At 36.0% G+C, this 25,997-nt stretch overlaps 2 protein-coding genes across 9 annotated transcripts in view; one reads left to right on the forward strand and one right to left on the reverse strand.

Annotated features, from left to right (window-relative positions):
- The window catches only part of LOC106069331 (uncharacterized), a 39,444-nt gene extending 20,415 nt beyond the window's left edge, over positions 1–19,029 (reverse strand). Inside the window, exon 1 of one of the 6 annotated variants that reach the window (XM_056038213.1) lies at positions 18,918–19,029. Coding sequence is in view for 4 of the 6 variants with exons in the window: in XM_056038211.1 (XP_055894186.1) it covers positions 2,272–2,387 (116 nt within the window). In the remaining 2 variants the exon portion in view is untranslated. Of the gene's footprint in view, positions 1–1,873; positions 1,966–2,271; positions 2,669–2,809; positions 3,199–18,717; positions 18,741–18,917 lie in introns of those variants that run through there. The other 5 variants (XM_056038212.1, XM_056038210.1, XM_056038211.1 and 2 more) reach the window with 5 other exon arrangements.
- On the forward strand, positions 1,052–24,799 carry LOC106069333 (mediator of RNA polymerase II transcription subunit 7-like). Of its 3 annotated transcripts, none has more exons than XM_056038224.1 (6): positions 1,052–1,151; positions 19,406–19,562; positions 21,244–21,384; positions 21,957–22,078; positions 23,741–23,837; positions 24,514–24,799. In XM_056038224.1, exons 2-6 carry the CDS (start codon positions 19,443–19,445, stop codon positions 24,694–24,696), a joined length of 663 nt encoding a protein of 220 aa, XP_055894199.1. In that variant the 5' UTR covers positions 1,052–1,151; positions 19,406–19,442; the 3' UTR covers positions 24,697–24,799. The 3 variants fall into 3 exon arrangements, with proteins under 3 accessions (XP_055894199.1, XP_013084418.2, XP_055894198.1); XM_013228964.2 differs by lacking the exon at positions 1,052–1,151 and adding an exon at positions 3,265–3,399; XM_056038223.1 differs by lacking the exon at positions 1,052–1,151 and adding an exon at positions 18,924–19,056.
- Positions 24,800–25,997: the final 1,198 nt, after the last annotated feature.

Genomic DNA, 25,997 nt, shown 5'->3' on the forward strand with positions numbered 1-25,997 from the left:
CATGTTCTCCGTCAAAATGAATTAAGCATAAGAGTTGCGATGACATCCTAGTACAATTTGGTGCCACACTTTCATGGAGGTCCTCAGAGCAGGTGGGAAGAGGCTTCTGATATTGCCAGTGACAGATTTTTGTGGAAACAGCTTGCCAGTAAATGCGCCGAACGGTGCTAGAGGATCTAAGTCAGTAAGAATAGCACATAAGGTTTTTGAAATAAAACTTTTTAATAGCAGGATAATGCACTGTAGATACCTCAGAATATCATTTTGTTGGCTTTCAAAACCAGAAATAGTGCTTGGCGGCAGGGCTCCGCCCCGTGCTGGGGGAGCTCTCAGCGCTCCCCCAGACCCCTTGCAGGCAAGGGCGAAGAGTCTACAAGTTTTTCACTTCACTGGAAGAACCTATTCTAGGGTACAATAAACGTCTTCCAAAAATGAAGGGTCAGAATGTAATAGAGATTAATTATGTACACACACACACACACATTCATCCATCCAAACATATATATATATACATATATATATATACTTTTATTCTGGGGGGGGGGGGGTAGAAAAAATCCCCCCCCCCTAAAAAAAATCCTGGCTACGCCCATGATATATACATATATATATTTATTTATGTTTTTCTATATCTCCAGTTGTGATATCTCTCTCTCTCTCTCTCTCTATATATATATATATATATATATATATATACATATATATATATATATACATATATATACATATCACATCTGGAGATATAGAAAAAAAAAACTTTCCTTTTTTTAAAATTAAAATAACCATAAAAAAAAGTTTAACAAAGGGGTTGAGAGTTGGTAATATGCAAATGAATTTAAAAATCGAAAGCAGACTCCTAACTATTTTAAGTGTAAATGTCTCACTAAAAAAAAAAAGCAAATGAATGATTTGTAAATCTATGATATTGATAATGATGTGTAAAAATAACACTTTTGACTTTTGTTAAAATCAGGCAGGTCAGACAGTCTATAATAATTTAAGGTTGGAATGAAGAAAAAAACTCTTCAAGTAAAGGAGAAATGTTTATTTAATATAGTGATATTATAGTAATTCAGTAATATAGTTTAGATCTAGTAGGCCTATATATAGCAGAAAAAGTTAATCTAGAACAAAAATCTAGATCTATTTGAGTGAGTATATCTAGCCGTGTAGAGTCTAGTTTAGCCATGTAGATCTAGAATTTTAGATATTTTATCATTAAAAGACCATGTTACCATGTTAGAGTTAGATATATATATATGTATCTAAATGTATCTAAATTTAGATCTAGATTGGCTAGATCTATACTATATCCTTACATAATTATAATAGATTATTACATATATCATATAATATACCATTAGTGTCATTATTTAGACATTTTAATTATTGTAATGAATCATTATTTTAACGTATTGACTCCCTAAGATCTATGGTTCAAATTCAAAAGTTATTTACGCCTTATTAGAATATATATATATATATATAGGTCTATATATTAGAATAGAAGTAAAAGAAGTTAGATAACAGTAATAACACAATGATTTGACAATGCAGCCTACTTTTTAGTAGAGCCTATATTGAATAGAAAATTGAAAAATGATTTTTTTTTTGTCATTCTAGATTCTATATCAAATCTATATATAAATATTGTAAATATTAGTATAGATATCTAGATCAACACCACGCAGACCTATATATAACTATATTAGTCTATAATAAGTATAAAAAAATATATTATTTTATAGGCCTCCATGGTTGGGGAGTGAGGAAGATTGAATTAAACCAAAAACAGAGATCCAATCGAATCTGGATCCAAACTACTGATTTTATAGTTATTTAAGTTAAATAGAATTTTGATAGCGGTACAGACTTAATATACAGTAATACAGTGTAGGCGTAGGCTATCTCAAGTTAGATCTATATTTTCAAGCGGTCATAACAATTAGTTGGACTACATTTCTAGATCGTCTATAGATCTAGATCTATATTCGAAACTATCAAGATAAGACTAGACGTCTATATCTGTGTGAGTCAAGTGAGTGGCTTGTTTTACGTCTATGGCTTGTTTTACGTCTAGAGTCAGAGACGATATCAGTAAAGTCAAAGATCTAGATCTATGTATTAGATCCTAAGATATGATGGCAACATATCAACGAAAATACTGTATATCTATGAATATAATAACTAAAGATGTTTTGATATTCTATCTTAACTTTTATAGAGTAGTGAGTAGATCTATGCTATTCTAACTATCTATGAGAAACTTACAATGTCATATTAATTGGAAGGGGTTCGTCCACAACACTGGCATGAAAAGATGCAAACAATAATCCATTCAACAGAAAAAAAATGGATTGTGCTTTTGGTCTACACCGATAAGCCATTTTAATAGATGTTCTCCGTATATACCCACATGTAGATCTAGATCTATATAGATCCTAGTAGAACATCCGTGCTGCTGTGTACGGGTAACTTATTTCCGTGGCTGTAGGCCATGGTCCGTTGCGTGAATTGCGTCGCTGTTTTATGTATGAATGTTGCCGTTGAGGAAGGTGACATGCGCCAGCTAGGCTGTGATCGCATATTTAATACAGACCTATACATGCATGTGATTTAAATGTAGGCCTACTATAGATCTTTTGGTATCTAAGAAGTACAAGAAAAGGGGATCCAAAAACTATTAGCAAACAATAACATGTGAGATTATTACAATTAGAACATTAACATCAAATGAACATTAAATTGTCTTTATAAGACTTTAAAGACTTTTATATTTTACCTAGTCGGTTTTACCGCAAAGGCCTACCTGTTTTGTTTTTTTTTAAACTTAAATTGTTGATACCCACTTAGAACAGTTGTACACAGCCTTTTTCGGCTCATATGTCACGAGCTATATCAAAATCCTCTGCTACCCCACTATCCATTTGAGCGCAGAAATTTCAAGAGCCTTATAGCACCGTGTCATGGGTATTTTGGACATCGCTGCCCTAGACTAATATATCTATGTTTGTTGACCCCTTAGCATGGAAGCATGGGTGAGCGCTGCATGCTTTCCCAATGGGGTCCATGGCAGAGCCCCGGGCGCAAATGTTATACTGCATTTTGAGAATCTCATTCTCAATGCGTATACAACGCAATATTTCGCGTAGTAAGAAGATCTTAGTCAAATAAAAGCATTAAACCAAGAAGGGATGTGACGAGTCGACACTTAATGAAAGAGTTTTTTTTTTTTTTAAAAGCCGTAGTGTATGCAAGTTGGACATTGGCTTCATCATCGTAAGTTCCTCGTTGTATTCATCAGTATGTCTTGCAGTGGTCCTGTTCTGTTCACGAAAAGATGCCAACAGATCGATGGTACGCTGCTAAGGAGAAACGTGTCCTTTATACCATAAGAAGGTAGTAGATTTTAGAATCGCGTTAGCGATAACACATCGAAATGCCTTCTTCCAATGAATGTTTGAATCTTGTTTCTAGCGGCTTTTGCACACACACACAAAAGAACTAAAGCTATATATTAAACGTGCATATGCATTTTTGTTGTCTAGCTGCTGTCACAAAATTTTAATAAGTTGTCTGCTTTAGCAAAAGGGGATTTATTTCAAATTGGATGCCCCCCCCCCATATTGGTGTTACCCGCTGCGGACCGAACTCCCCGAGTGACGCCACTGCTTCTCGTCACTCAGTTGGCACATCTAGATTTTTTTTAAAAAGTTGGCCGACTCGCAAACAGTAACCAGAAAAGCTCGATCAACCATTTGCTATTAACCAGCCAATCGTCTTTGATACTTATGAACGCAATCCACATCTCTCTCCCCCCCCCCCCCTCTATCTTACATTTTCCCCCCTTGTTTTTTTCTTCACGTTTATTTTGAAGAAATGTTTTGACTAAAAGAGACCGAGAACGTTTTGCCTGGGAAATACAATCGTGAAGTAATGTGAAGCGATGTGTTGAAGTTTTTTTTCTAAGCCAACCAAAGGTTTTTAATGGAAACAAGGAAAAACAACCAGCGTTTCTCAATCTGTTTTTGCATGGTCGCTATAAATCTATTGTTGAAGATAGATAAAATTCAATATTAAAAAGAGACTTTTTTTTTTCATCTTGGAAGTAGCCTCTTTCATTGTGGTAATGCAGAAGACGTCTGCAATAATATCCACTGAAAACGTTGGGCGGATGTTTTCAGGGGTCGAATTGCACCGTATCAAGGGCCGTAGTTAATGCAGCATAGATCAAGTAGGGCCTAGTTTACAGACTTTACGTGCTCTGTGTGTGCTCGAATATATCATTCTGCGTCTCTCTTCTATGTTTGACTTTCTATTTGGTATTGAATTATAGGAGAATACATGCTCTTTTTACACAACACAAATTAAAGTTTACAAACCCAAAAACCAAATTAGTTTAATGGGAGTCTGAAATATGTTGTTAGACCTATACCAATATAGATGAAAGATGAAAGGTAGACGAAAGGCTCAGAGAAGAACAAGCAGGTTTCCGAAGAGGCAGCTCATGTACAGAGCAGATTTTCGTTCTACGAAATATCATAAAACAAAGTCTTGAGTACCAACAACGGCTATCGATCAGTTTCGTGGACTTCAAAAAAGCTTTTGATAGTATCCACCGAGAATCACTATGGAAATTAGTTAGAGAATACGGCATCCCAGAAAAATTCGTCCAGATCCTACGATACCTTTACAGTCAGTCTAGTTGATGCATTAAAACAGAAGAGGGAACAACAGAGTTTTTTACAATCGAGACAGGTGTGAGACAGGGGTGCATCTTATCTCCCTTCCTATTCCTCCTAGCCATCGACTACATAATGAGGAGAGCAATGAACCAGACTGCCTTTGGTATTCCATGGCGTGAACAACTTCGATTGACGGACTTGGACTTTGCTGATGATGTTGCACTACTCGGGGCTACAAATAAATGCATTCAAGAAATGACGGAGAGCCTAGACAGAGAGGCACCCAAAATTGGCCTCCGCATAAACTTGGATAAGACTAAAATTATGCGAGTGGGATATAAAGCAAAGGGTGTCCCCGTCAGACTTGGCGAGTCAAAGCTTGAAGAGCTGGACAAGTTCACGTACCTTGGCAGCATCATAACAAATGATGGAGATGCTTACCACGATGTAGCGTGCCGAATAGGAAAGGCAGGGGGCATTTTCCAAAGGCTGCAGCCTATTTGGACTAGCCAAGCCATTGGACTCGAGACAAAAATACACCTTTTCAACACAATCGTCATTCCAACTGCTACATATGCATGTGAGACATGGAAGTCATCTGTCAAAATTGAGAAAAGACTAAATGTGTCTCAACAGAGATGGCTGAGACGGATTTTGGGAGTCAGTTACACAGATCGGGTCTCAAACAAGGAAATCCTATGCCGAATTGGGAGTCGAACACGTAGTGAGGTTGTGACTGAGCGGCGCATGAGGTTTGCGGGACATGTTCTACGTCAAAATGAATTACGCATACCAAGAGTTGCGATAACATGGAAGCCAAAACGAGGAAAGCGCAAACAGGGACGTCCTCGTATTACTTGGCGACACACCTTCATGGAGGATCTCAGAACAGTGGACACCAGGTGGGAGGAGGCTTCAGACATTGCCAGTGACAGATCTTTATGGAGACAGCTTGCTGCCCAATTCGCCGAACGGCGCGGGAGGACCTAAGTCTAAGTAAGTAAGTCTATACCAATATGACCAAGAAGGCGCGAACACAACTATTTCTTCATTGGGGAAGGGGGACGTCTTAAAGTTCAGAAACTTTGGTATAAACGTTATTGTTTTGTTTATGTAATAGTTAAGTCCAGACCATCAGGTCTGTCAGCTACTCTGACTTCAAATAAGCGTAATTAGATTAAATACACAGATATAGAGACGACTAACAGCAGTGATAGTCATGGTGGTGATCCGTCGGCACTGGCGGATCCAGGGGGGGGGGCGGTAGTGCCGATCGACACCCCTCCCCTCTGCCGACCCCCCCCCTCGGGGGGGGGGGGGGCGGACGAATTTTAGTATAGAATTCACATTTTTATACGAATTTATTACTTATGTTAATAATATATACTAATTATTTATATTCCAACCTTTTTTTTTAGATTATTTCGCCCCCCCCTCTAGTATGTTGGCCGATTTGGTGGGGTCGGGAGGGGGCGATGGTATCGATCCCGCCCCCCCCCTCATAGACTTTCGAGTGGGGGGGGGCGGTCCAATTTATTTGTAGAAATCACAGGTTGCTAACAGAATCAATTATATATCTATATGATATAAACTTGTTATTGATATTTTAACCAATCTTTATATTATGTCGTTCCCTGTTTGCTGATTGGTGTGGGGGGGGGGGAAGCGAATACCTCTACTGCCCTTCCCACCTTAACCCTTTGAGTGGGGGGGGGGGGGGTCCGTTTTTATGGAGAAATCATAGTTTGTGAACAAAATTAGTTGAATATCTATATAATATAAACTACGTATTGATATGTGACCCATTGTATATTATGTCGTACCACACTCTAGTCTCAAATTGTATTATTAGCAAATTAAAATGAAAAAGGGTTGTACCAGGTGGGAAGGACGATACATGCAATCGCATTTCCCCCATCAGACAAATCAATACTTTTTCTTTTTGCATTGTAGTTAAGAAATTACAAAATTTAAAAAATCTGTCACTAATATAATTTATATATACTATAAATTAAATTTTTATATTGAGTCACCCACCCCAAATCTTTAATGCCAAATGCAATCTTTAGCAGAAATTATTAAAGTATAAGAGTCATCATTAAGATGAGTTCTAAACTCAAATAACGTTTTTATAGTCACCTTTTCCCAAACTTTACTCAATCTGATATTTTTCTAGTAAAATAAATTTGGGACTATAACTCACAATTTATACTTCAATTTTATTGAATATTATTTATCGAATATTTTTTTTTTTTGCGGCGGCGATCCTCAAAGCCAAAATATAAATGTGTGAGGTATCTTATCTTCTCAAGGAACAAATCGGTTTTATTTGCAATGTATTAAGGGCCTATAAATTCATATTAGAATATTTTTCAAGTACAACATTATTCAAAATGTCCTTTTTTAATAGCATGAATAATGAGCTTTAGGTCAGGAGAATGCGTTTCTGCAGTGAAGAATGCAAGAAAACACTTTTGTCGTCGGGGCTTCGCCCCGAACTCCATTGATGAATAATGAGCTGTAAATGTCAGGAGAATGCGTTTCTGCAGTGAAAAAAGCAAGCAAACGCTTTTGTCGTCGGGGCTTCGCCCAGAACCCCACAAGGGAACCTTATTGCGCTGCCCCAGTTGTTTTGTTTTTCTCCGAAGGTTGAGAAATGCTGCTTTTTTTTATTCTTTTATTTTTCTTATTTCTTTTATTTTTTTTCTTCTTTTATTATTTTCTTAATTTTTTATATACATATGTGTGTGTGCTGTACGCACGTTTATGCATAGGGTTAGGGTTTACTGGGCGTTAGGGTTAGGGTTTGGAAAAAAATCGTCCCCCCTCCACTCCAAAGTTCTGGATCCGCTAGTGTCCGTCGGGGTGTCTATCTGTCTACGCTACCTAGACCTAGCGCTCTGAAAAGGATCTAATCTTCTTATATAGGCTATATATCTTATGAAATACAGACGCTACTTCCAAAGAAAGAAGAGGATTAGGGCCTATACGCCCTGCGGGTATTCCTGGTCAGGGGCGGACTGGTTTTCAAAATCGGTTCTGGCATTTCAATACAACTTCTTTTAATAAACCATAATGCTTTGTTTGATTTTTAAATAGTTTCATCAGTATGAAGATTTCATGATAGTTTTTCATTGATTATATATATATCATTGTCTAACTTGTAACTTTTATGACAGATAGGCTACACCCTTGATTTAATTAACTGATAATGTTATCATGGCTTAAACATTGGTTTAGAAAATTTCGGGTATTATAGCACATTCGTGAAAGTATCACTTACAGTGGCGTACCTAAGGGGGAGGAGAATTTTAAGATCCCCCCAGGCCCCCACCTGAAGGGGGGCCCAAATGGGTGTCCGAAATTTATTTGTAAGTACATAAATTAATATATTTGATTGACAAATAGTGTCAACGGGTGTCTTTTTGTTCAACATTTATGGATTAAATTTATAACAAAGACTAAACCTAGATCTAGGTTTATCAGTACGTTGACTTTGTTGTTGACATTTAAAAAAAAAATTTTCCCACAGAGATCAAAGTTTTTTTAAAAGTTAGTTTTACATTTTAAACTTTGTTGCCACGAATAAAACTGCATGATATACAGCGAATTCCAGGTATCTTGTTACTTTTACTAATAATAGATCTAAATGGCGAGTATTTTATGGCTACACTAATTAACCTTGAAACAAAATTTACAGAATCGAGTATAACAGATCCAAAAGTTATTCTTAACAATGCTAGAATAGTCCATTATTCGGATTTGGCGTCTATAATTTCAGAATTAAACTTCACACTCGAGTTATTACCCCTCTATTCATCTTTCCTCAATCCAATGGAAACTCTCTTTTTATTTCCATCTAATCCTTTTGCTTTCGCACAAAACATAAACAACAAACAATGACGCAATATCATTCAATATTAGCACATCCTTCCTTTTGAAGTTATAATAATAATAATAATAATAATAATAATAATCTTTATTATCCGTAAGGAAATTTGTCTTACAATTTGTGCATTACACCAAACAAAAAACATTATAACTATAAGAAACCAAAGTGTACATTCACACCAGACGCACTCATAATTTACATGTGACAAAGTTTATACCAGATTGTTCTTATTTAATGATTTGATTGCCAGGGGAACAAAAGAGTGTTTGTGTCTGTTTGTCTTTGCTATCGGTGTCTTGTATCTCTTTTGTGATGGTAAAATCACAAAATCCTGACACAAAGGGTGATTCTTTATTTCGAGGATCTTGTTAGCTTTTTTATAGATGTTTGTCTCAAACAACTGCCCAAATGGGGTTTGTTATCACATCCTTCCATTTAAAGTTCTTAAGAGTGATATCTACTAGGAACTTTAACAATTCGTCCACTTCTGGTTGTCTTGACTGGCACGACAAGTTCTCTAGTCGTTGGTCTATAATTGTCTGTTTCGTTTGTTCCAACAGTTTGCAGTTCATTGTCTTCATCGGTATCATAGTACCCAGAGATGTCTTCATCGAAACTCTTATTTAAAAAAGAGTTGATTTCTTCTGTATGTTTTTCCATCGTTTGTCTTTATGATGTAAGATCTGGGTGCTGAATGTTTTTTTTTATGACAACTGCTTTCTGCCATGTTTGACGAAATCTCCGACAGAATAATCTTTAGGTAGTCTTGCTTTTGCATTGTATTTCACTTTGCTTTTCATCTGTCGTTCATTGAGTAATGTCTCTGCATTTTCAGCTACCGAAGGTTTCAATAGTTTTGGATTAGTTGGAATGATTCCCTGAGTCTTCTACTCGTCAGCAGTTGTGATGGTGAATACGGCAGTCCGCTTATCGGATTATTTCTATACTCGAGCATAACGAGATATGGATCTTTCCCACTTTTGTATGATTTGAATACTTTTGCTTTCGCACAAAACATAATTAACCAACAATGACGTAATATCATATAATATTAGCACAGAATCTTCTTCATGCAGTGAAAAATTAAGAATTGTTTGCCTATCTGGAATTCTGGTGAAAGCTCCTGCGCCCAATTAATATAGTTCAGAAGAAACTACAAAAGTCTGGACTGCATATACGGGGAGCTGCTGAAGAAATTAGTACCCCTTCATGCTTTCTGCAAAATGATGAGAAACTGACAAAAGCCCCATCCATCGAAAAAGCAAAAGAAGGTAGTGAATAATATGGATTCCCTGTAATCAAAACAACAATAAGAAAGAAAAGATTTGATGGGAAGTTGAGTTCTGTTGTAGGACTGTCAATAGAACTGCAATTCAAACGTGCGACAGAAGTGCTGGAAAGATTTCATATGGAGATGAAGGGCAGATTCCAAAGACTGGAAAGAAAATGGATACCTTTGTGTTTCTTCTTGAACCAAGACACCTGTTAGGTGAAGACACGCTTATGACAAACTGTGCTTCTTTTCCTGTTTGTATGATGAAATAAATGGCAAATCGCTTTTTCAATTATGTCATTGATGCACGAGCACTTTTCATCAACAAACCAGTAATACAATTACCAATAGACATATTGAGGAAACAGGCTTCATATGGTAATTACGTGTGCTCAAACCTTGCAACCTCCTCCGAATACTGCTAACTCAGGCCACTTCCCTTAGGTCATGTGAGAGATCATTCTCAAAGCTCAAGTTCTATACTGAACCAATTTGATTTTGGGCTTATATATTTTTGCGCACATTATCTCATGTCATATGTCGAATGTCAAAATGCAAGGGGCCCCCAAAGAGGTCACCCCCCCTCCCGGCCCCCAAATCCCTAGTTACGCCCCTGATCACTTATAATGATTTGTATTTGTAACTATTGAGGTCCCAATGAAAACAGGCCCCAGAACTTATGAAACAGAGAAAACACACCGTGGCCTACTTACAATGTTAAGTGAGACAGGCTTGGTCAACACACTTGTATCTCATAGCGATATGAGCAGGAAGTGTTTTGTACTGCCATAATAGAAGCTTGAACCTTTAGTAACATTATGTGGATAACACATCTCTGGCTTACCAGAGTAGGTCTAATACGTTTAATACAGTATGCAAGTATAAGTTAGCTTAGTTAAGAGTGTGAATGTTTGTATGATAGATCTAGGCAGCTAGCCTACTGACAAGATGTACTCGCAAGGGCGCCTAAAATAGAGGCTGTCTAGGCATGTGGAAATTAAAAACTTCTGGCTTTTGTTTTCTTCAGCAATAATTTTGTTAAAAATTAACATTTCATCAGTGATCTTTGTTTAGGAGCTCTGTGCTCTCTTCTAAAAAGTAGAAAAATAATACAAAGAACCGTTTACACGTATAACACATTAAAAACCTATTCAAATTCAATTATCTGCCATCTGCTATCTTTTGTATTTTGATTGTCTACAGTGTACAGCAATGCCAGACCATCTTTGAGCTTTTGCATACATTGAGATTATATTTTTAGTTAATTATCCTAACTCAGACTACCACATCGTACCCCGATTACTGATGGGCGACACTTAGGCCTACATCTAAGGATATTCTGTCTGTCTGGTAAAAAGTTTGTACGCGTTATTTCTTCCACACCCAGTCTTGCTTGCACCTGACAAAACAAGAATCAATTAAAAAACAACAACTTTGTTTGGTATCTCGAACAAGGGAAAGAAATCGTTCTTGGCAGATGTGTTGGTATAGAGAGAAAAGTTTGAAACGATAGATAAATATAAAACATTCCATTTTCATACAGACTTCCCTGGCACAGTGGTCAGTGTATTGGCCTGAGGAGATTGAGGAGGCTCCATCCCTGGAGTTCGAATGCAACTTGTTCCCTTTAAAAATATATATATATAAATACATTTAAAAAGCGATCACCCAGATAGCCACTTCTTTCTCCCCCACCCCTTTCAAACTGGTCCAGTCAAGTGATAGGATCATAACGCATTGAGAAAGCTAAAAGCATGAAATTGCGCTAAACAAAAACAATTGGTAAAAATATTTCTAATCGCACAGATTTATTATTGTTAGTATATAAATAGATCTATTAAAAATTTAATAATATGACTGATCCATACTAATTGATACAATTACACTTAATATAAGCTATTTTTTGAATGTTTTTTATGTTTGTGTTTATAGTGAGGCCGGAGTCTCAAGATGCTCATGAAAAGTCATAGACATGCTTTGCAGATCTGTTCTGGAGCAGGCATTTAGGGCGCAGTCGTCAGCAAATAGCAGGTCTTTCGACCTGCCATCCTTAGTACACATTGATGTATGCCTCAGAAAAGTGGACAGTATACAGAGGACATACACAACAAAACTGAACCACTATCACATGATCTTTCTCAGAAAAAAATACTGAAATTTTAAAAATACTAGATATTTAAGTTCTTTGGAGAGCGGACCTGCAAAGCATCCACACAATATTGATGCAGTCTCGGCTGCGATGGGCAGGCAACGTCTGCAGAACGGAAGACACCAGCATCCCCCAAAAGACTCCTTTAAGGTCAATTAAAGAAAGGGTAGCAATCAAAAGTTGTACAAAGAAAACGCTTCAGGGACATCATCGAGGCTTCTCTGAAAACCTTCAGCATTGACCCAGCCAGCTAGGACGCGAAGCACGTGACAGAGCATCATGGCGTCTTGCTATGAAAACTGGCACGAAAATTAGATTTAAAAACTTTTTTTTTACCCTTCACATTCTTTCATTGTTTCTTTTTATACTTTACAAATCATAACAGTAAAACTAGCTAGGGATTCTTTTCCAAAAGATTTACAACAACCGTCATATTTCTATAAAAATCGTTAGAGCCGTTTCGAGATCTGTGTCCAGGTTTTTCTAAACCAGAAGGTTCCAGGTTCAGGTATGAATTGAATAGAGTTGTAAAAATTTAGCGCCAAAATGTATTAGATACGGTTATTCTTTATGATAGGTGATGATGTGAGCCATTCACAAATGGTCAGTTAAATGCTAGATTCTTGAACTTAACTAATTATCACAATTTAAAGATTGTGGAAATGAGTGTCTTCTGTGCTGGCTATATAGTGAGTTGTATGATGTCCTCCTTGGATTATCGGTACCACAATCTTAGATCCAGAACTTTGGAGCGGGAGGGGGGCGATTTTTTTCCAACCCTAACCCTAACGCCCAGTAAACCTCCCTAACCCTATGCATAAAAGTGAGTACATATATATTGTCAACTTTCGACGAAAAAAACAAAAAAAAAAAACAATCATGTTGAGCCCTATCTCTTGATAGCTTGGGGGGTCTGGGAGAGCGCTGTAAGTATCTTCAGTGGGCCCCGACGCTAAAAGCGTTTTCTTGCATTCTTCACTGCAGAAACGTATTCTCCAGACATCTACAGCTCATTATTGATTAGTGGGGTTCGGGGCGAAACCCCAACGCCAAAAGCGTTTTCTTGCATTTTTCACTGCAGAAACGCATTCTCCTGACATCTACAGTTCCTTTTTCATCCTATTAAAAAAATGACTTTTTCAATAATGTGTTACTTAAAAAATATTCTAATATAAATTTATAGGCCCTAACTACATTGCAAATAAAACGATTTGAAGATAGCCCACATATATTTAGTTAAGGCTTTGAGGATCGCCACCGAAAAAAAAATTATTCGAAAAATGATAATTTTAAAAAAGCTCATTTGTAAGTGATACATTTTGTTCAATAGGCATATTTGTAACTTTGTTTTGTTACAGAACTATAATTCAAAGCTTTAAAAAAAAAATTCGAAAGCGGGAGGAGAAATTAAGTGGACCAATTAGATTCTACTCTAAATTATTATTTTTTTTTTTTGAATTTTTAGGATTCAAGTATAAATTGTGAGCTTTAGTCCCAAATTTATTTAACTAGAAAAATAGCAGATTGAATAAAGGTTGGACAAAGGCAACTAGGAAAAGAAAAATTGGGTTAAGAACTGATCTCAATTGTTACTCTTATACGGAAAAATTTCGTATGAATTCTAAATTTTCCAAAGCAAAATCTTTCTTTAAAAAATTATGATAAATTCATGTGAAATTACATAAATACTGTCGCCATATTTGACTATTCTGTTTTATAACATCAAGTTTTCGTCTGGAAAGGGGAGGGGCGGTAGAGTGAAAACGATTAATCCTCGCTCCTTTTTATAATTTATGCTAATAATTGCATTTGGCATTAAAGAATAGGGGTGGGGCGACTCGATATAAGAATTTAATTTATGTCATATATAAATTAGGCCTATATTAGTGACAGATTTTTTAAAATTTTGTAATTTCTTAACTATAAAACAAAAAGAAAAAGTATTGGTTTGCCCGATGGGCGGAAGGCGATTGTATACATTGCCCTTTCCACCCTGGAACAACCCTTTTTCATTTTATATTTACTACTGATAAAATTTGAGATTAGAGTGTGGTGCGACATAATATACAAATGGGTTCACATATCAGTACGTAGCTTACATTATATAGATATTCAACTAATTTTGTTCACAAACTATTATTTTTCCATAAAAATAGGACCGCCCCCCTCAGATGGCTAGAGTGGGTTAGGGTAGTAGGTGCAATCGCCCTCCCCTACCCAACCAAATCGGCCAAGATACCAGAAGGGTAGCGACATAATATAAAATGTATATTTTAATTCAACTAATTTTGTTCACAAACTATGATTTCCCCATAAAAGTAGGACCGCCCCCCCCCCACTCAAAGGGTTTAGGTGGGAAGGGCAGTAGAGGTATTCGCCCCCCCACCTTCAACCCAATCGGCCAACAGGTGAACGACATAATATAAGGATCGGTTAAAACACCAATAACAAGTTTTAATCATATAGATATTTAATTGATTCTCTTAGCAAGCTGTGATTTCTACAAATAAATAGGATCGCCCCCCAACTCTAAAGTTTAATGAAGGGTGGCGGGATTGATGCCATCGCCTCCTCCTGACCACACCAAATCGGCCAACATACTAGAGGGGGGCGAAATAATCCAAAAATAGGTTGAAATATAAATAATTATATATTATTAACATAATAAATTCGTATACAAATTGTGTGAATTCTATACTAAATTTCGTCCGCCCCCGTCCAAAGGGGTGGGGGGGGTGGGGGGGTCGGCCGAGTGGGGGGGGGGGGGCGATGGCCCCTACCGCCCCCCCCCCCCCCCCCCAGATCCGCCAGTGAGCCTTCGTTCGTTTTACAAAGTACCGACGTCTCTTTTACCTACTGCCTGGTCGTGTGTTATTCACATGGCACTGTCGATCGATGATCTCGATGGTCCCTTTTTTTTTGTTGTGGGCGGAACGGCTGAGATGAGGGGGAAGGGATATTATAGTAAAAGTAGGCCTACTAGAATTTAAGGCTTAAATTATAATGCGTGTGCCTGTACGGGGGGGGGGGGGTTACAAAGCGGGTCATTCCAAAAGTCAATGATGCGTAGGGAAAAAAACCAACACAAAAAGGATGTTACACATACGAGTGTGCTAATATGCTAATACTGCGTCATTGTTTGTTGTGAATGTTTTTGTGAGAAAGTACTTAAATAGATGTGACGTAATAAAATGATTGTCTTCAATGTCTACTTATATCAACACAAATACCGATAACAGTAAACTCAGGTGTACCTCAAGGAACAGTCTTGGGTCCACTACTATTTTTAATTTACATAAATGATTTACCAAATTGCATTACTTCAGGAACAAAAGTCAGATTATTTGCAGACGATTGCATAATATATAGAACAATAAAAACAACACAAGACACAGATATTTTACAAAGAGAATTAGATGAATTACAGAAATGGGAATCAAATTGGAGCATGTCTTTCCACCCAGAAAAATGTCAGTTGTTAAGAGTAACAAAAAAACTAAAACAAATTAATTCCACTTATCTTATTCATGGCAAACCAGTAACACAGACTAAAAACGCAAAATACCTAGGTGTTATAATAAATGAAAAACTGTCATGGAATCCACATATTGATGAAACTACAAAAAAATCAAACAAAGCATTAGGATTTATTAAAAGAAATTTCTATAAATCAAATAAGAACATAAAACTAAAATGTTATTTAACCTTGGTTAGGCCAATAATAGAATATGCATCCTCTGTTTGGGACCCCTCAACTCAAGAAAACATTAAGAAACTAGAACAGACACAAAATAGAGCAGTGCGATTCATAACAAACGAATATTCACATTTGACTAGAGTAACACCTTTAGTAAAATCACTAAATTTAGAAAGCCTTCAGGACAGAAGGCTCAAAAGTAAAGTAGCAATAATACATAAAACACTGAACCATAATCTTCAAATACAAAAACAAAATTTAATAAAATACTCTGAAAGACACAAAGATAAAGGCACATTCATCGTCCCATATGCTAGGACAAATTTGTACAAATACTCCTTCTTCCCTAGTGCTATTAGAGCATGGAATGGGTTGCCTGAGCTAGCCAGGAAAACCAGTGACTTGGCAGAATTTAAGTCATTGGTTAATATGCATGACTAAATGCATGACGCGTAGGACGTAATCATCTTCTTTTTTTGAAGTAACGTCTGTATTATATAAGATAAGATAAAATAGTCTCTGATCATTAATTGTTATTAGCCTATTAATGTCTACAGTATTTTATTTATTTCTCTGTGACAACAGAACACGGAGAGAGAGAGAGAGGCCGTTCAGATGTAGCAAATACTACAATTCACTGGCTAGAAAGTTTGCTTGGGAGGGGGATCGTTAAAATGAGGTCCGTTTATTGCAGTGATTCCCAAAGTGGTCTATATAGACCCCCAGGGGTCTACGAAGACTTCCAGGGGGTCTACGAAAGTAAAAAAATAAATTGGGGGTCTATGAGAGGTCCACGGGGGTCTACGATAATAGATTTCATTTAAAGCAGATCATTTTAATTTTTACATTCATTTAATGTAATTATTTTATACAGTAATATATGATTTTTATCTTGGTAAATCATTTAAATATATATCCTGCTAATCAAACCAAAGAATTGTCTCAATACTTATTTAAAAAATTTTATTTTGTCTACATGTAACAAATGTTTAACAAAAAGAAATGTACACTGTCCAGCGTTGATTATTTAAAACTGGGATTCATTCCTTCCTTGTCAAACAAGCGGTTGCCTAAGTGACTTTTTTAAAATACCAAACCAATGGCTAGAGGATCATCTGAGACAATGTCACCCTGACAAAATAGATAAAGATTTTAAAATTTTCTAGCACTCAAAGATAAAGTTAAGAATAGACCCACACAATCTCACTTCAACATCATATATATATAGAGAAGATGTTGGTTTGTGAGCGTCTTCCAATATCTCTTTACTTATAGCAAAATACGGAAACATAGGTAAAACATTGATTTTACCAGCCGTTGTAGTTGTGAAAACTGTTTTACACACACCTACATCTGATATTATTAAAAGAATTTCTTTAAGCAAAAATACAGTTCAAGGGCACATCGGTGGCATGAGTTATCAAATTAAAAGCTTCTTATGTGATTCTTTGCAAAGGAAATATATACAGTTTGGGATCAGTTTGGGACCAGTGGCATCACAGGCTCTGATGGGGTGTAGCGCTGTGTGCTGTAAACTGCCTAGGGGTCGCCAGCTCCTTATTTTTCCTCAGGGTTGACCCACGACAGCTTTCCCATGTTTGGGAATAGTTGCAAGGCAGCAGATTTTTAAATTAAGTTTTCCTTCTGCTATGTGGCTAATGAGCTCTTCCTGCTTGAAGCCTACTGGCTAAGGCGCCAGTTACTCGCCTTCGCCCCTTCTCCTTTAGTGAAAACAGTTCGGCGGACACGTGAAAGATACACGAGAAACTCTTTGTGAAAACTTTTACAATGATACTTAAAACAAATTAAATAATATTTATTGTTTGAATGTCTTCTTCATAGAATGTATGAAACATGACATCCATAGGAACAGATGATAAGCCTGGGTAAAAAAACATTTCCAGTGTGTTTAATGATTCCAGCAATACATATTTAATTGGTTAAATTTGAATTTTATCAATAAAAATGAGTTATTATTTAATACTTTATATGCATTTAAATTGCATTTTCACTCTTCAACTCACTAAAATTAGAAATTAGTTTTAAAATAAATTGCAAAAAAAAAAAATGAATATAAGTTAAGCAAGGGGTCTACCAAAAAGCAGAAAACATGGCAAGGGGTCTACGAGACAAAAAAGTTTGGGAACCACTGGTTTATTGGAATTTAAAAAAAATGGATTGGATCTTCCGGCCAAAATAAATCATCGGGCGTCAGGGCCGGTCCTAGCTATTGCGGGGCCCTATGCGAAACGGATTGCGCGGGGCCTAGTCTAGGTAGGGATAAGCATAATATCAAAATAAAGAATTTTTAAATTTTGAAAATACTTTTTGTCATAGCAATAAAATTTTATTAAATGAAAGCTCACAATGCCATTTTTATTTATTAGCATCCCAAACTGACAATTTTGTCTATTTTTCACGAGATTTTAATAATTTCAGAAGATTCTCAGGACTTTTTCGTATATTTTGCCTTTTCAGACGATTTCCTGGAGGCCCTGGAAAATAAGGAGGTCGTGGAAACCCTGTTATTATATAAAAAGTTATAATGGTTTAATTTAATAATTTACACTTAGAATTAGCGCGAGGCATATGAAAGCGCGGGGCCCACTGCGACCGCATAGGTTGCAGTGGCCTAAGGCCGGCCCTGTCGGGCGTAGCCTGTGTGTAGTCCTAATTCTAGTTGGATAATAAACATTTCGAAATTCGGAGTGAACATACCACAAAAACTAATTATAGATAAACATAGGTTAAAAAATAAATAAATTCTGCGCTTTCGGTCAGAGTGGGGCTCAAACTACTGTTCAACTTCCCGGCTACTCTCCTGACCAGTAAGGCAAGTTTCCTGTATGTTGAGGCTGAAAAATTCAATATTTAATAATGGTATAATAGACCCACAGCCAACTACCATTCTGTCCACGTCCATGGCCTGAATCGGCCTTCTTGCGCAATAGTTTAACTTCCTATAAAAGCTCTATGCCTGGTTTCCCAGAAATAACATTATCCAAATTAATCAAGACTTACATAGGCATACACGTTTCCTGGAAAAGCTATAGGCTAGATTTATTCTTGAGTATGCACAGCGTCATGGCGCGGATTTAATCTGTGGGACATGGCTCATCCGACATGCAGACCTTTTTATTTATTTTTTACAATCGATAAAATCAAACTATCTTGCTATTCGCCAATTAGCTAATAGGGCCTACTACAAATCTTTTACTCACGGTTCGAGTTAAGTCAGTGGAGGGTAAAGTCCAGGATTGACGCATTGTCGTAAATCTGGAGCTACATTTATATACTGCTAGTAAACACATTTTCTTTAGAAAACCTCAAACAAGTGGACCCGTGACATTACATTATAAAGTACTGAGCTAGATCTAGAACTATACAGAATGTACATATAAATATACGCCAGCCCAACCATGATCATACCGCACATCTCTCCATTCTGATCTATCCTGTGCTTTATGTCTCCATGCCCAGACTCTTTTAGCTTTTGTAGATCTGCCTCTAAACCATTAAGCCACCGTACTCATGGTCTGCTTTCGGGGCTCCTGCATTTTGTGGTTTTTGCTGATGAACAATCTGCTCCTCTGTACTCTTGACATTCTTTAAAGTTTTTGTTAAAAATACAACTAATATAAATTTCGCATTTATAATAGAAAAATCCAACACATTTTTTTACTAGTACAAAATGTATCTTTCTTAACAGAAGAGTATCAAACTAGCATCTTTGTTTATTCGTGAAAATGTCCGAGGGACAAGCGACCAGTAGTGCATTTCCTATGCCTCCTATGCAATATGTAATTAACTACTCCGATGAAAATATAAAAAGAGGAAAAGCACCACCCCCGCCACCTCCAATACAGGTAATTTTTTATTTTCAACTTGTACATCAAGAATCTAAAGAGTAAGACTAAGACCTACCTACTAGAGTACTACTAGTAACTTACTAGTACTAGTAGTAGACTAGTTACTCTAGTCTAGTACTCTAGTACTATAGTTAAATAGTAGTACTAGTGTATTACTAGTATTAGTCACTAATAATCACTAATATCACAGTGTCACTATCACTAGTGACTAGTGCTAGTCTAACGGAGACTACAGACTAGTAGTACAGTAGACTAGTCACACGGTGGGTCACCATGACACTCACACTAGTCACTACTACTGACTGTTGACTACTGAACTAGTCCTAGACTAGATCAGTCCTAGTATAAGTAACTATAGTCTAGTACTAGTAGTACTATGGTAGTAGTACTGAGTATAGTAGTAGTAGTATAAAAAGACAGTCCTAGACTACTTTCTCTAAGTCTAGACTAAGACTACTAAGAGAAGACTTACTAGACTACTTAGTGTTAGAGTTGAGTCTAAATCAGAATCTAGAATAATCTCTAGAGAAATCTAGATTAGTAGATAGAATAGATCATGAATTTTTACCAATTTGTTATTTGAGTGAATCGAGAAGTCAAGACGAGGTCGAAGGCATCACATCACTCACTCACAGTCACATGTCAGATTGTCAGAGTCACTCACTGCAAAAGTGCAACTCAGGTGACAGTGCAGTCTTTGTGTAACTACTTAGACTAGGCCCTAGTCTAGGGGGTTTACACACAATCATTCGACGGTTGGGACCTTTATGAACAAAGCTACGCAATTGTCAGCATATATATAATATATAGTATTATATACACACACATACACATTCTTTTTTATTGTGCAAGAACATTTGTAAGACATATATTATATTATGCTGAAGCATGTAATAGATACTACTAGTCTGTATTACTGAGATCTACTCAGAGCAACTAGAGAAAAAAAAAAACAACTAGCATTTTCATCTACATTCCTCTCTGCCCCAAATATAAATAGGCTCAGAGTCTGACTAATGTTAATTACCTAGTCAGGTACACATTCAATCTGCTCTGACATTAGTATTACATAGAAACCTGGTGAATTTCTGACCATTTTGGATGTACAGAAAAATTATGTCAGAAAACCATCAATTACTTAGTTATTATTGAAAACAAAATTACAAGAATAATATTATCTGTAAAGTAAAACATATATCAAAACTTGTCAATGCCATCAGTTTCCCTTTAAAACTTACCTAACAATTATGCATTTATATGCACATAGACTTCTATTGTGCTATTCAAAAGGTGGTCAAAACAAGTGGTTTAATTTAATTATCAAACATAGAAATATAAAGAATACATATATCTAGGATCTAGCTATCTGATTATAAATATTTAAATTAGTTAATACCTTAAAATACAACACTATCATAATCATGCCATCTAAAGTATCATAATTATGCATCATTTGATTGAACAGATTTATTTTACAAAACATTAAGACACTTTTATTTTTATTACCTAACACAAAATATGATTGTTTTGGACAAATGCAATATTAGAACAGATTGTCTATGGGAGAAAATGATATTATTTCTGGGTATTAGTGAAATACAACAAAATTTCCAACTTATTACTTTACATATATAGCAAAAATTGTTGAACATTATATCTCACAATTATCATTATTCAGGATTCCTATACCATGTTTGGAGCTCACTTTACAGCAGATGAAGCAATTATCCGTCCACTGGAAGCGTCTGGTTGCAGAAGATTGTATCCTCACAATTATGATCACAAAAGAGAGTTGAAAAAGCTCAACCATTCTATTTTAGTAAGTGGCTTTCTTAATGTACTTCAGATACTTATTTGTATAAAATTTCACCAAACTTTTTTTTTTGAAGCTCATTAATAAACCCTAACCCTATGATCTAATATTAAGTATCTAGTATTTTAGTTTTTGATTTAAATTTATATTAAAATTTACACCTTGGGTCCAACCAATTCTAGTGAGTACCAAACTAGTTGGGGAAAGTAAAAGTGGTGGGTTGTTGTGCTGGCTACATGATATCCTCATTAACAATTGGCCAAAAAAAACAGATCAGCTTTATTTCATCTGGTCCTTAGTTCACAATGTCTGAAAGGGAGCTAAATTTATTTATTTTTTGTTACTTACTGTGATAATACATCCAGCGTTTGGGAAAAGTAAAGGAATTTTGAAATTGAATTTAGTCTAACTACATTCTTAATGATTGTCAGCTACAAACAAATAATTAGAAGGTAATAAATATACTACAAGAGCTTATCACCATTTCCATGGACCTCTAGGTCTCAAAGAAAATTGACTTTACATTGCTCTTAGTAGTTTATTTTCTTAAGAAGTTTGTTGTTTTTTCAACTTTTCAGGTCAATTTCTTAGATCTTCTAGATGTTCTTATCAGGGCACCAGAATCTCCAAAGAGAGCGGAGAAACTTGAAGATATCAACTTACTATTTATTAATATGCATCATTTGATCAATGAGTTCAGGTATAATTATTTGTATTTGTAGGCCTTTTATCTAATTTTCATAGCATAACTCATTATTTCTCAGAAAGGATTGGAATATGGTGACCGGTCACTTCATCCCCGGTCATTTCATCCCCTGTCACTTCATCCCCGGTCATTTCATCCCCTGGTCACTTCATCCCCCGGTCACTTCATCCCCGGTCATTTCATCCCCTGTCACTTCATCCCCGGTCATTTCATCCCCTGGTCACTTCATCCCCCGGTCACTTCATCCCCCGGTCATTTCATCCCCCGGTCACTTCATCCCCTGATATTTTCATCGTCTGATAATTTTATCTAACAAATTGTAATTTTAAAAAGCACTTCTATCTTTCAAAAGATTTTCACTACTTGCACCACACCTTGGCCTTTGATGATTAGTTATCAGCGGCACGGTCATAATTATTCTAATCGCACTTCTATCTTTCAAAAGATTTCCACTACTTGCACCACACATTGGCCTTTGATGATTAGTTATCAGCGGCACGGTCATAATTATTCTAATCGCACTTCTATCTTTCAAAAGATTTCCACTACTTGCACCACACCTTGGCCTTTGATGATAAGTTATCAGCGGCACGGTCGTAATTATTCTAATCGCACTTCTATCTTTCAAAAGATTTCCACTACTTGCACCACACCTTGGCCTTTGATGATAAGTTATCAGCGGCACGGTCGTAATTATTCTAATCGCACTTCTATCTCTCAAAAGATTCCCACTACTTGCACTACACCTTGGCCTTTAATCATTACGCTATAGATAAGTGCACATCCAGATTTACCATATAATATTAGATTTCTCATTAAGAATACAAAGTGGAAGAGGAAACACTATAAACGCATTAGTAATATGTCATAAAATGTAAAAAAGAAAGCATTCTACATAATCATATTTATATATAAAATATTTAATTGGGGATGAAATGACCGGGGGATGAAGTGACCGGGGATGAAGTGACTGGGAACCTTGGAATATAATGCAACTTATTTATGGAAGCTATTCATTGGATGTGTGGCTGAGTGGCCTAAACTCTTTGGCTTTCTAAACAGAGGGCTTTAGTACAAATCTTAATGTATACCAATAATTTCAATGAATTTTAATTGAAATTGAACTCGAGCTGAGTTGTGTTTACTGGGTCTATTCCCAGATACTCAATTGTCCACAAAAGAGATTGTACCATAACAAACTGAACATACTATAGCATGAGAGATGCACTATACAAAAGTAATTGAAAAATTTAGAGTTGGTAAGGACTCCAATCAATATCTATTTGGCTGTATCCTATATTACCTCTCCCATCACCCCCAGACTCATGTATATTATAGATCAAAATGATTCAAAACCATCAATCCCAGTGGCACTACAGTCTATGGACTATAAAAGACATTTTGTTCTCATCTAAAGCGGGTGGGGGGGGCACAAATTTTGCTTTTTTTTTCACCTTCTTTACATAAACACCATCAGATTTGCTAATTCTTTATTTTGACGTTTTGAGTTCAAAGTTGTAGGGGTCTGTTAATATAAATTCTCTGTTGGTTCATTTAAAATATTTATTAAAGTTAAACATATATATTGTAATAGATTCATCATTTAGCTTATAATATTTAGAGATGGACTTGAATTATTTTCACCTAAAAATCCAGGCCACATCAAGCTCGTGAAACTTTAAGAGTGATGTTGGAGTTACAACGAGCTAAAAGGATGGAAATAGCCCAAAAGTTTCAGGAACACTATGATAAGGTATGTTATTTACAAATCTGTAAGCTTCCAAGTATCAATTGTGGATCTTTGACTTCAACATTTAACATGTATGTATAAGTAGGCCTTATTTAGATTATTGCTAGTCAGATGAAGACATTTATATATTTGCTTTAGCTGTTAATTTTAACTGCTTCCACTTGGCATTAGAAAATAAGCTCTTTACAAATAAATACAAGAAATGCTTATATGCATTTGAAAAAATTAAGAAAAAAACTATAAAGCTATGCACAATTTAAATAATTATTTGTAATTGGTAGAGAAGAAAAAAAAAACACCTGCTTGAACAATATTGAGAAAAATAATTGAATCAGCAGAAAACAATTGGTTGTGCCATCTAATTTCACCTTTCACTTAACTGACTATAAAGTTTCATATCGACATATGTGTTGAATGTGAGTAAACTGTTATATATTTTTTGGGATGTCAGGCTATGCAACCAAAGGATCTCTTTAAGGAGTTGAAGCTATTCATCTATTGTGTAGCCAGTTACTTTAAATACTCAAATCAGAGCTAAATGAATTCTGGGAATGAAAAATACCTTGTCCCATATATTTAGTCAAAATATCATTGTCATTTTAAAATGTCAGTTTGTTTCACATTACATCTTACTATTTTTTTTAAACTTTATATTTATCATACACTGTTAAATCTACAGGTAATGGATCTAATCCAGTCAGCAATAAATGCCATCCCAGAGGATGTTACATTGGAGTCAAATCTTCTCTCTGAGTCAGATTCTTTAGGCCAGTCATCTGACATCAAAATGGATATGAGTGACCTTGATGCTTGCGATAGTCTAGATAAAATGATGTGTAATATTGTTGATGGTATGACATAACAAATAGAACTTTGTAAGGACCAAGCACTATGGTGGGGATATACATGTACATAGTGTGTATAATATGTAAATAAAATGAAATTAAAAATATATTTTTCTTTTATTTTAAATATATTTTGTGTTTCACAATGTACTGGTAAAAATTTCTTTGTGTTTCACAATGTACTGGTAAATATTTCTATGGAATATCAAAGAAAGACAAAACAATTTAGTTTTTGTCATGTTGTATTAGTCATGCTCTTTTTTTTTTTTTTTTTTAAGCTTGCTTCAACAGCAATTAGTTTTCTAAAAATGTAGAGCTCAGTAACAGTTACTTAACAATAAAGGCATTAGTATTAATTAGTCCTTTTTTAAAATTTAGCCATCCTATGACTTACAAAGAACACATTTCTTAACTACATTATTGCTACAGATGACGATCAGGATGCAATACAGCATCAGCAGAGCAGTTCAAGTATTGATTCATTAAAGAGCTATATATAAAATACTGTATTGCCTCCAGCCTGCACAAAGTATTTTTAAAGTGATAATTGGCTCACGATGACCAATACCACTCTTTAATCTAAATGCAGTCCACAGTGGCACAGATGTCTGAGACGGCTGTGAACTTGAACAGCCAGATAATCGGTAGCATTTGACATAAAAATAAAGTTTCATGACAAAGCTCTAGGCAGTACTCCTGACTCGTTCTTTTACCATTCCTGATTATAAGTTCACAATCATAAGGATTTTGGGACTAGGTTGTCGTAAAGAAGAAATCTATTGTCATTAGACTGAAAAATTGCTAGTAGTTCTCCCCTCCTCCATCTCAAATATCCCCTTAGGGGTGCTGTGACAGTTCATATAACCATATTGCTCAACTTTCCCGGTCAGCAGCTGTTCTTAGCAGGATATCAAGGGATAGGCCGGTTCATTGTACATTGTTCAGACAGCTTTTCTTTGGATAACCCGTTCTTTGTGCTCCCTCTACTATACATTCAAGAAATACTTTTGACAGTGAGTCATGTCAACTTTCGTTTCTTCACAGTATTATTCTTTTTAAAGGCTGCACTAAAGTCTTCATGCTTAAAAGGCCAATCATCAAGAAGATATTAAAAACTGGTGAATAGAGAAAGTCAATGAGTGTGACAACCTCAGTAAAGTTTCCCTTTCAGATTCTTGCGATCTATGGGGCAGATGATGTTAAGGTCATCTGTTTCTAAGGCCAACGGTTAACAAGCAGGGTATTATGTGGCCAGCACAACAACCAACCGCCTTTACTTTCCCCAACTAAAGTCAGGTACCCATTAGAGTTGGGTGGA

The sequence above is a fragment of the Biomphalaria glabrata genome, chromosome 8 (genome assembly GCF_947242115.1).
Source record: "Biomphalaria glabrata chromosome 8, xgBioGlab47.1, whole genome shotgun sequence".
NCBI lineage: Eukaryota > Metazoa > Mollusca > Gastropoda > Planorbidae > Biomphalaria > Biomphalaria glabrata.

Bases quoted from the DNA above. Each gene is read 5' to 3' on its own strand.
- LOC106069333 (XM_056038224.1), top strand. From the start codon at position 19,443: ATGTCCGAGGGACAAGCGACCAGTAGTGCATTTCCTATGCCTCCTATG. The intron at 19,563-21,243 runs GTAATTTTTTAT...ATCATTATTCAG, and splicing joins CCCCGCCACCTCCAATACAG to GATTCCTATACCATGTTTGG. The intron at 22,079-23,740 runs GTATAATTATTT...CTAAAAATCCAG, and splicing joins CATTTGATCAATGAGTTCAG to GCCACATCAAGCTCGTGAAA.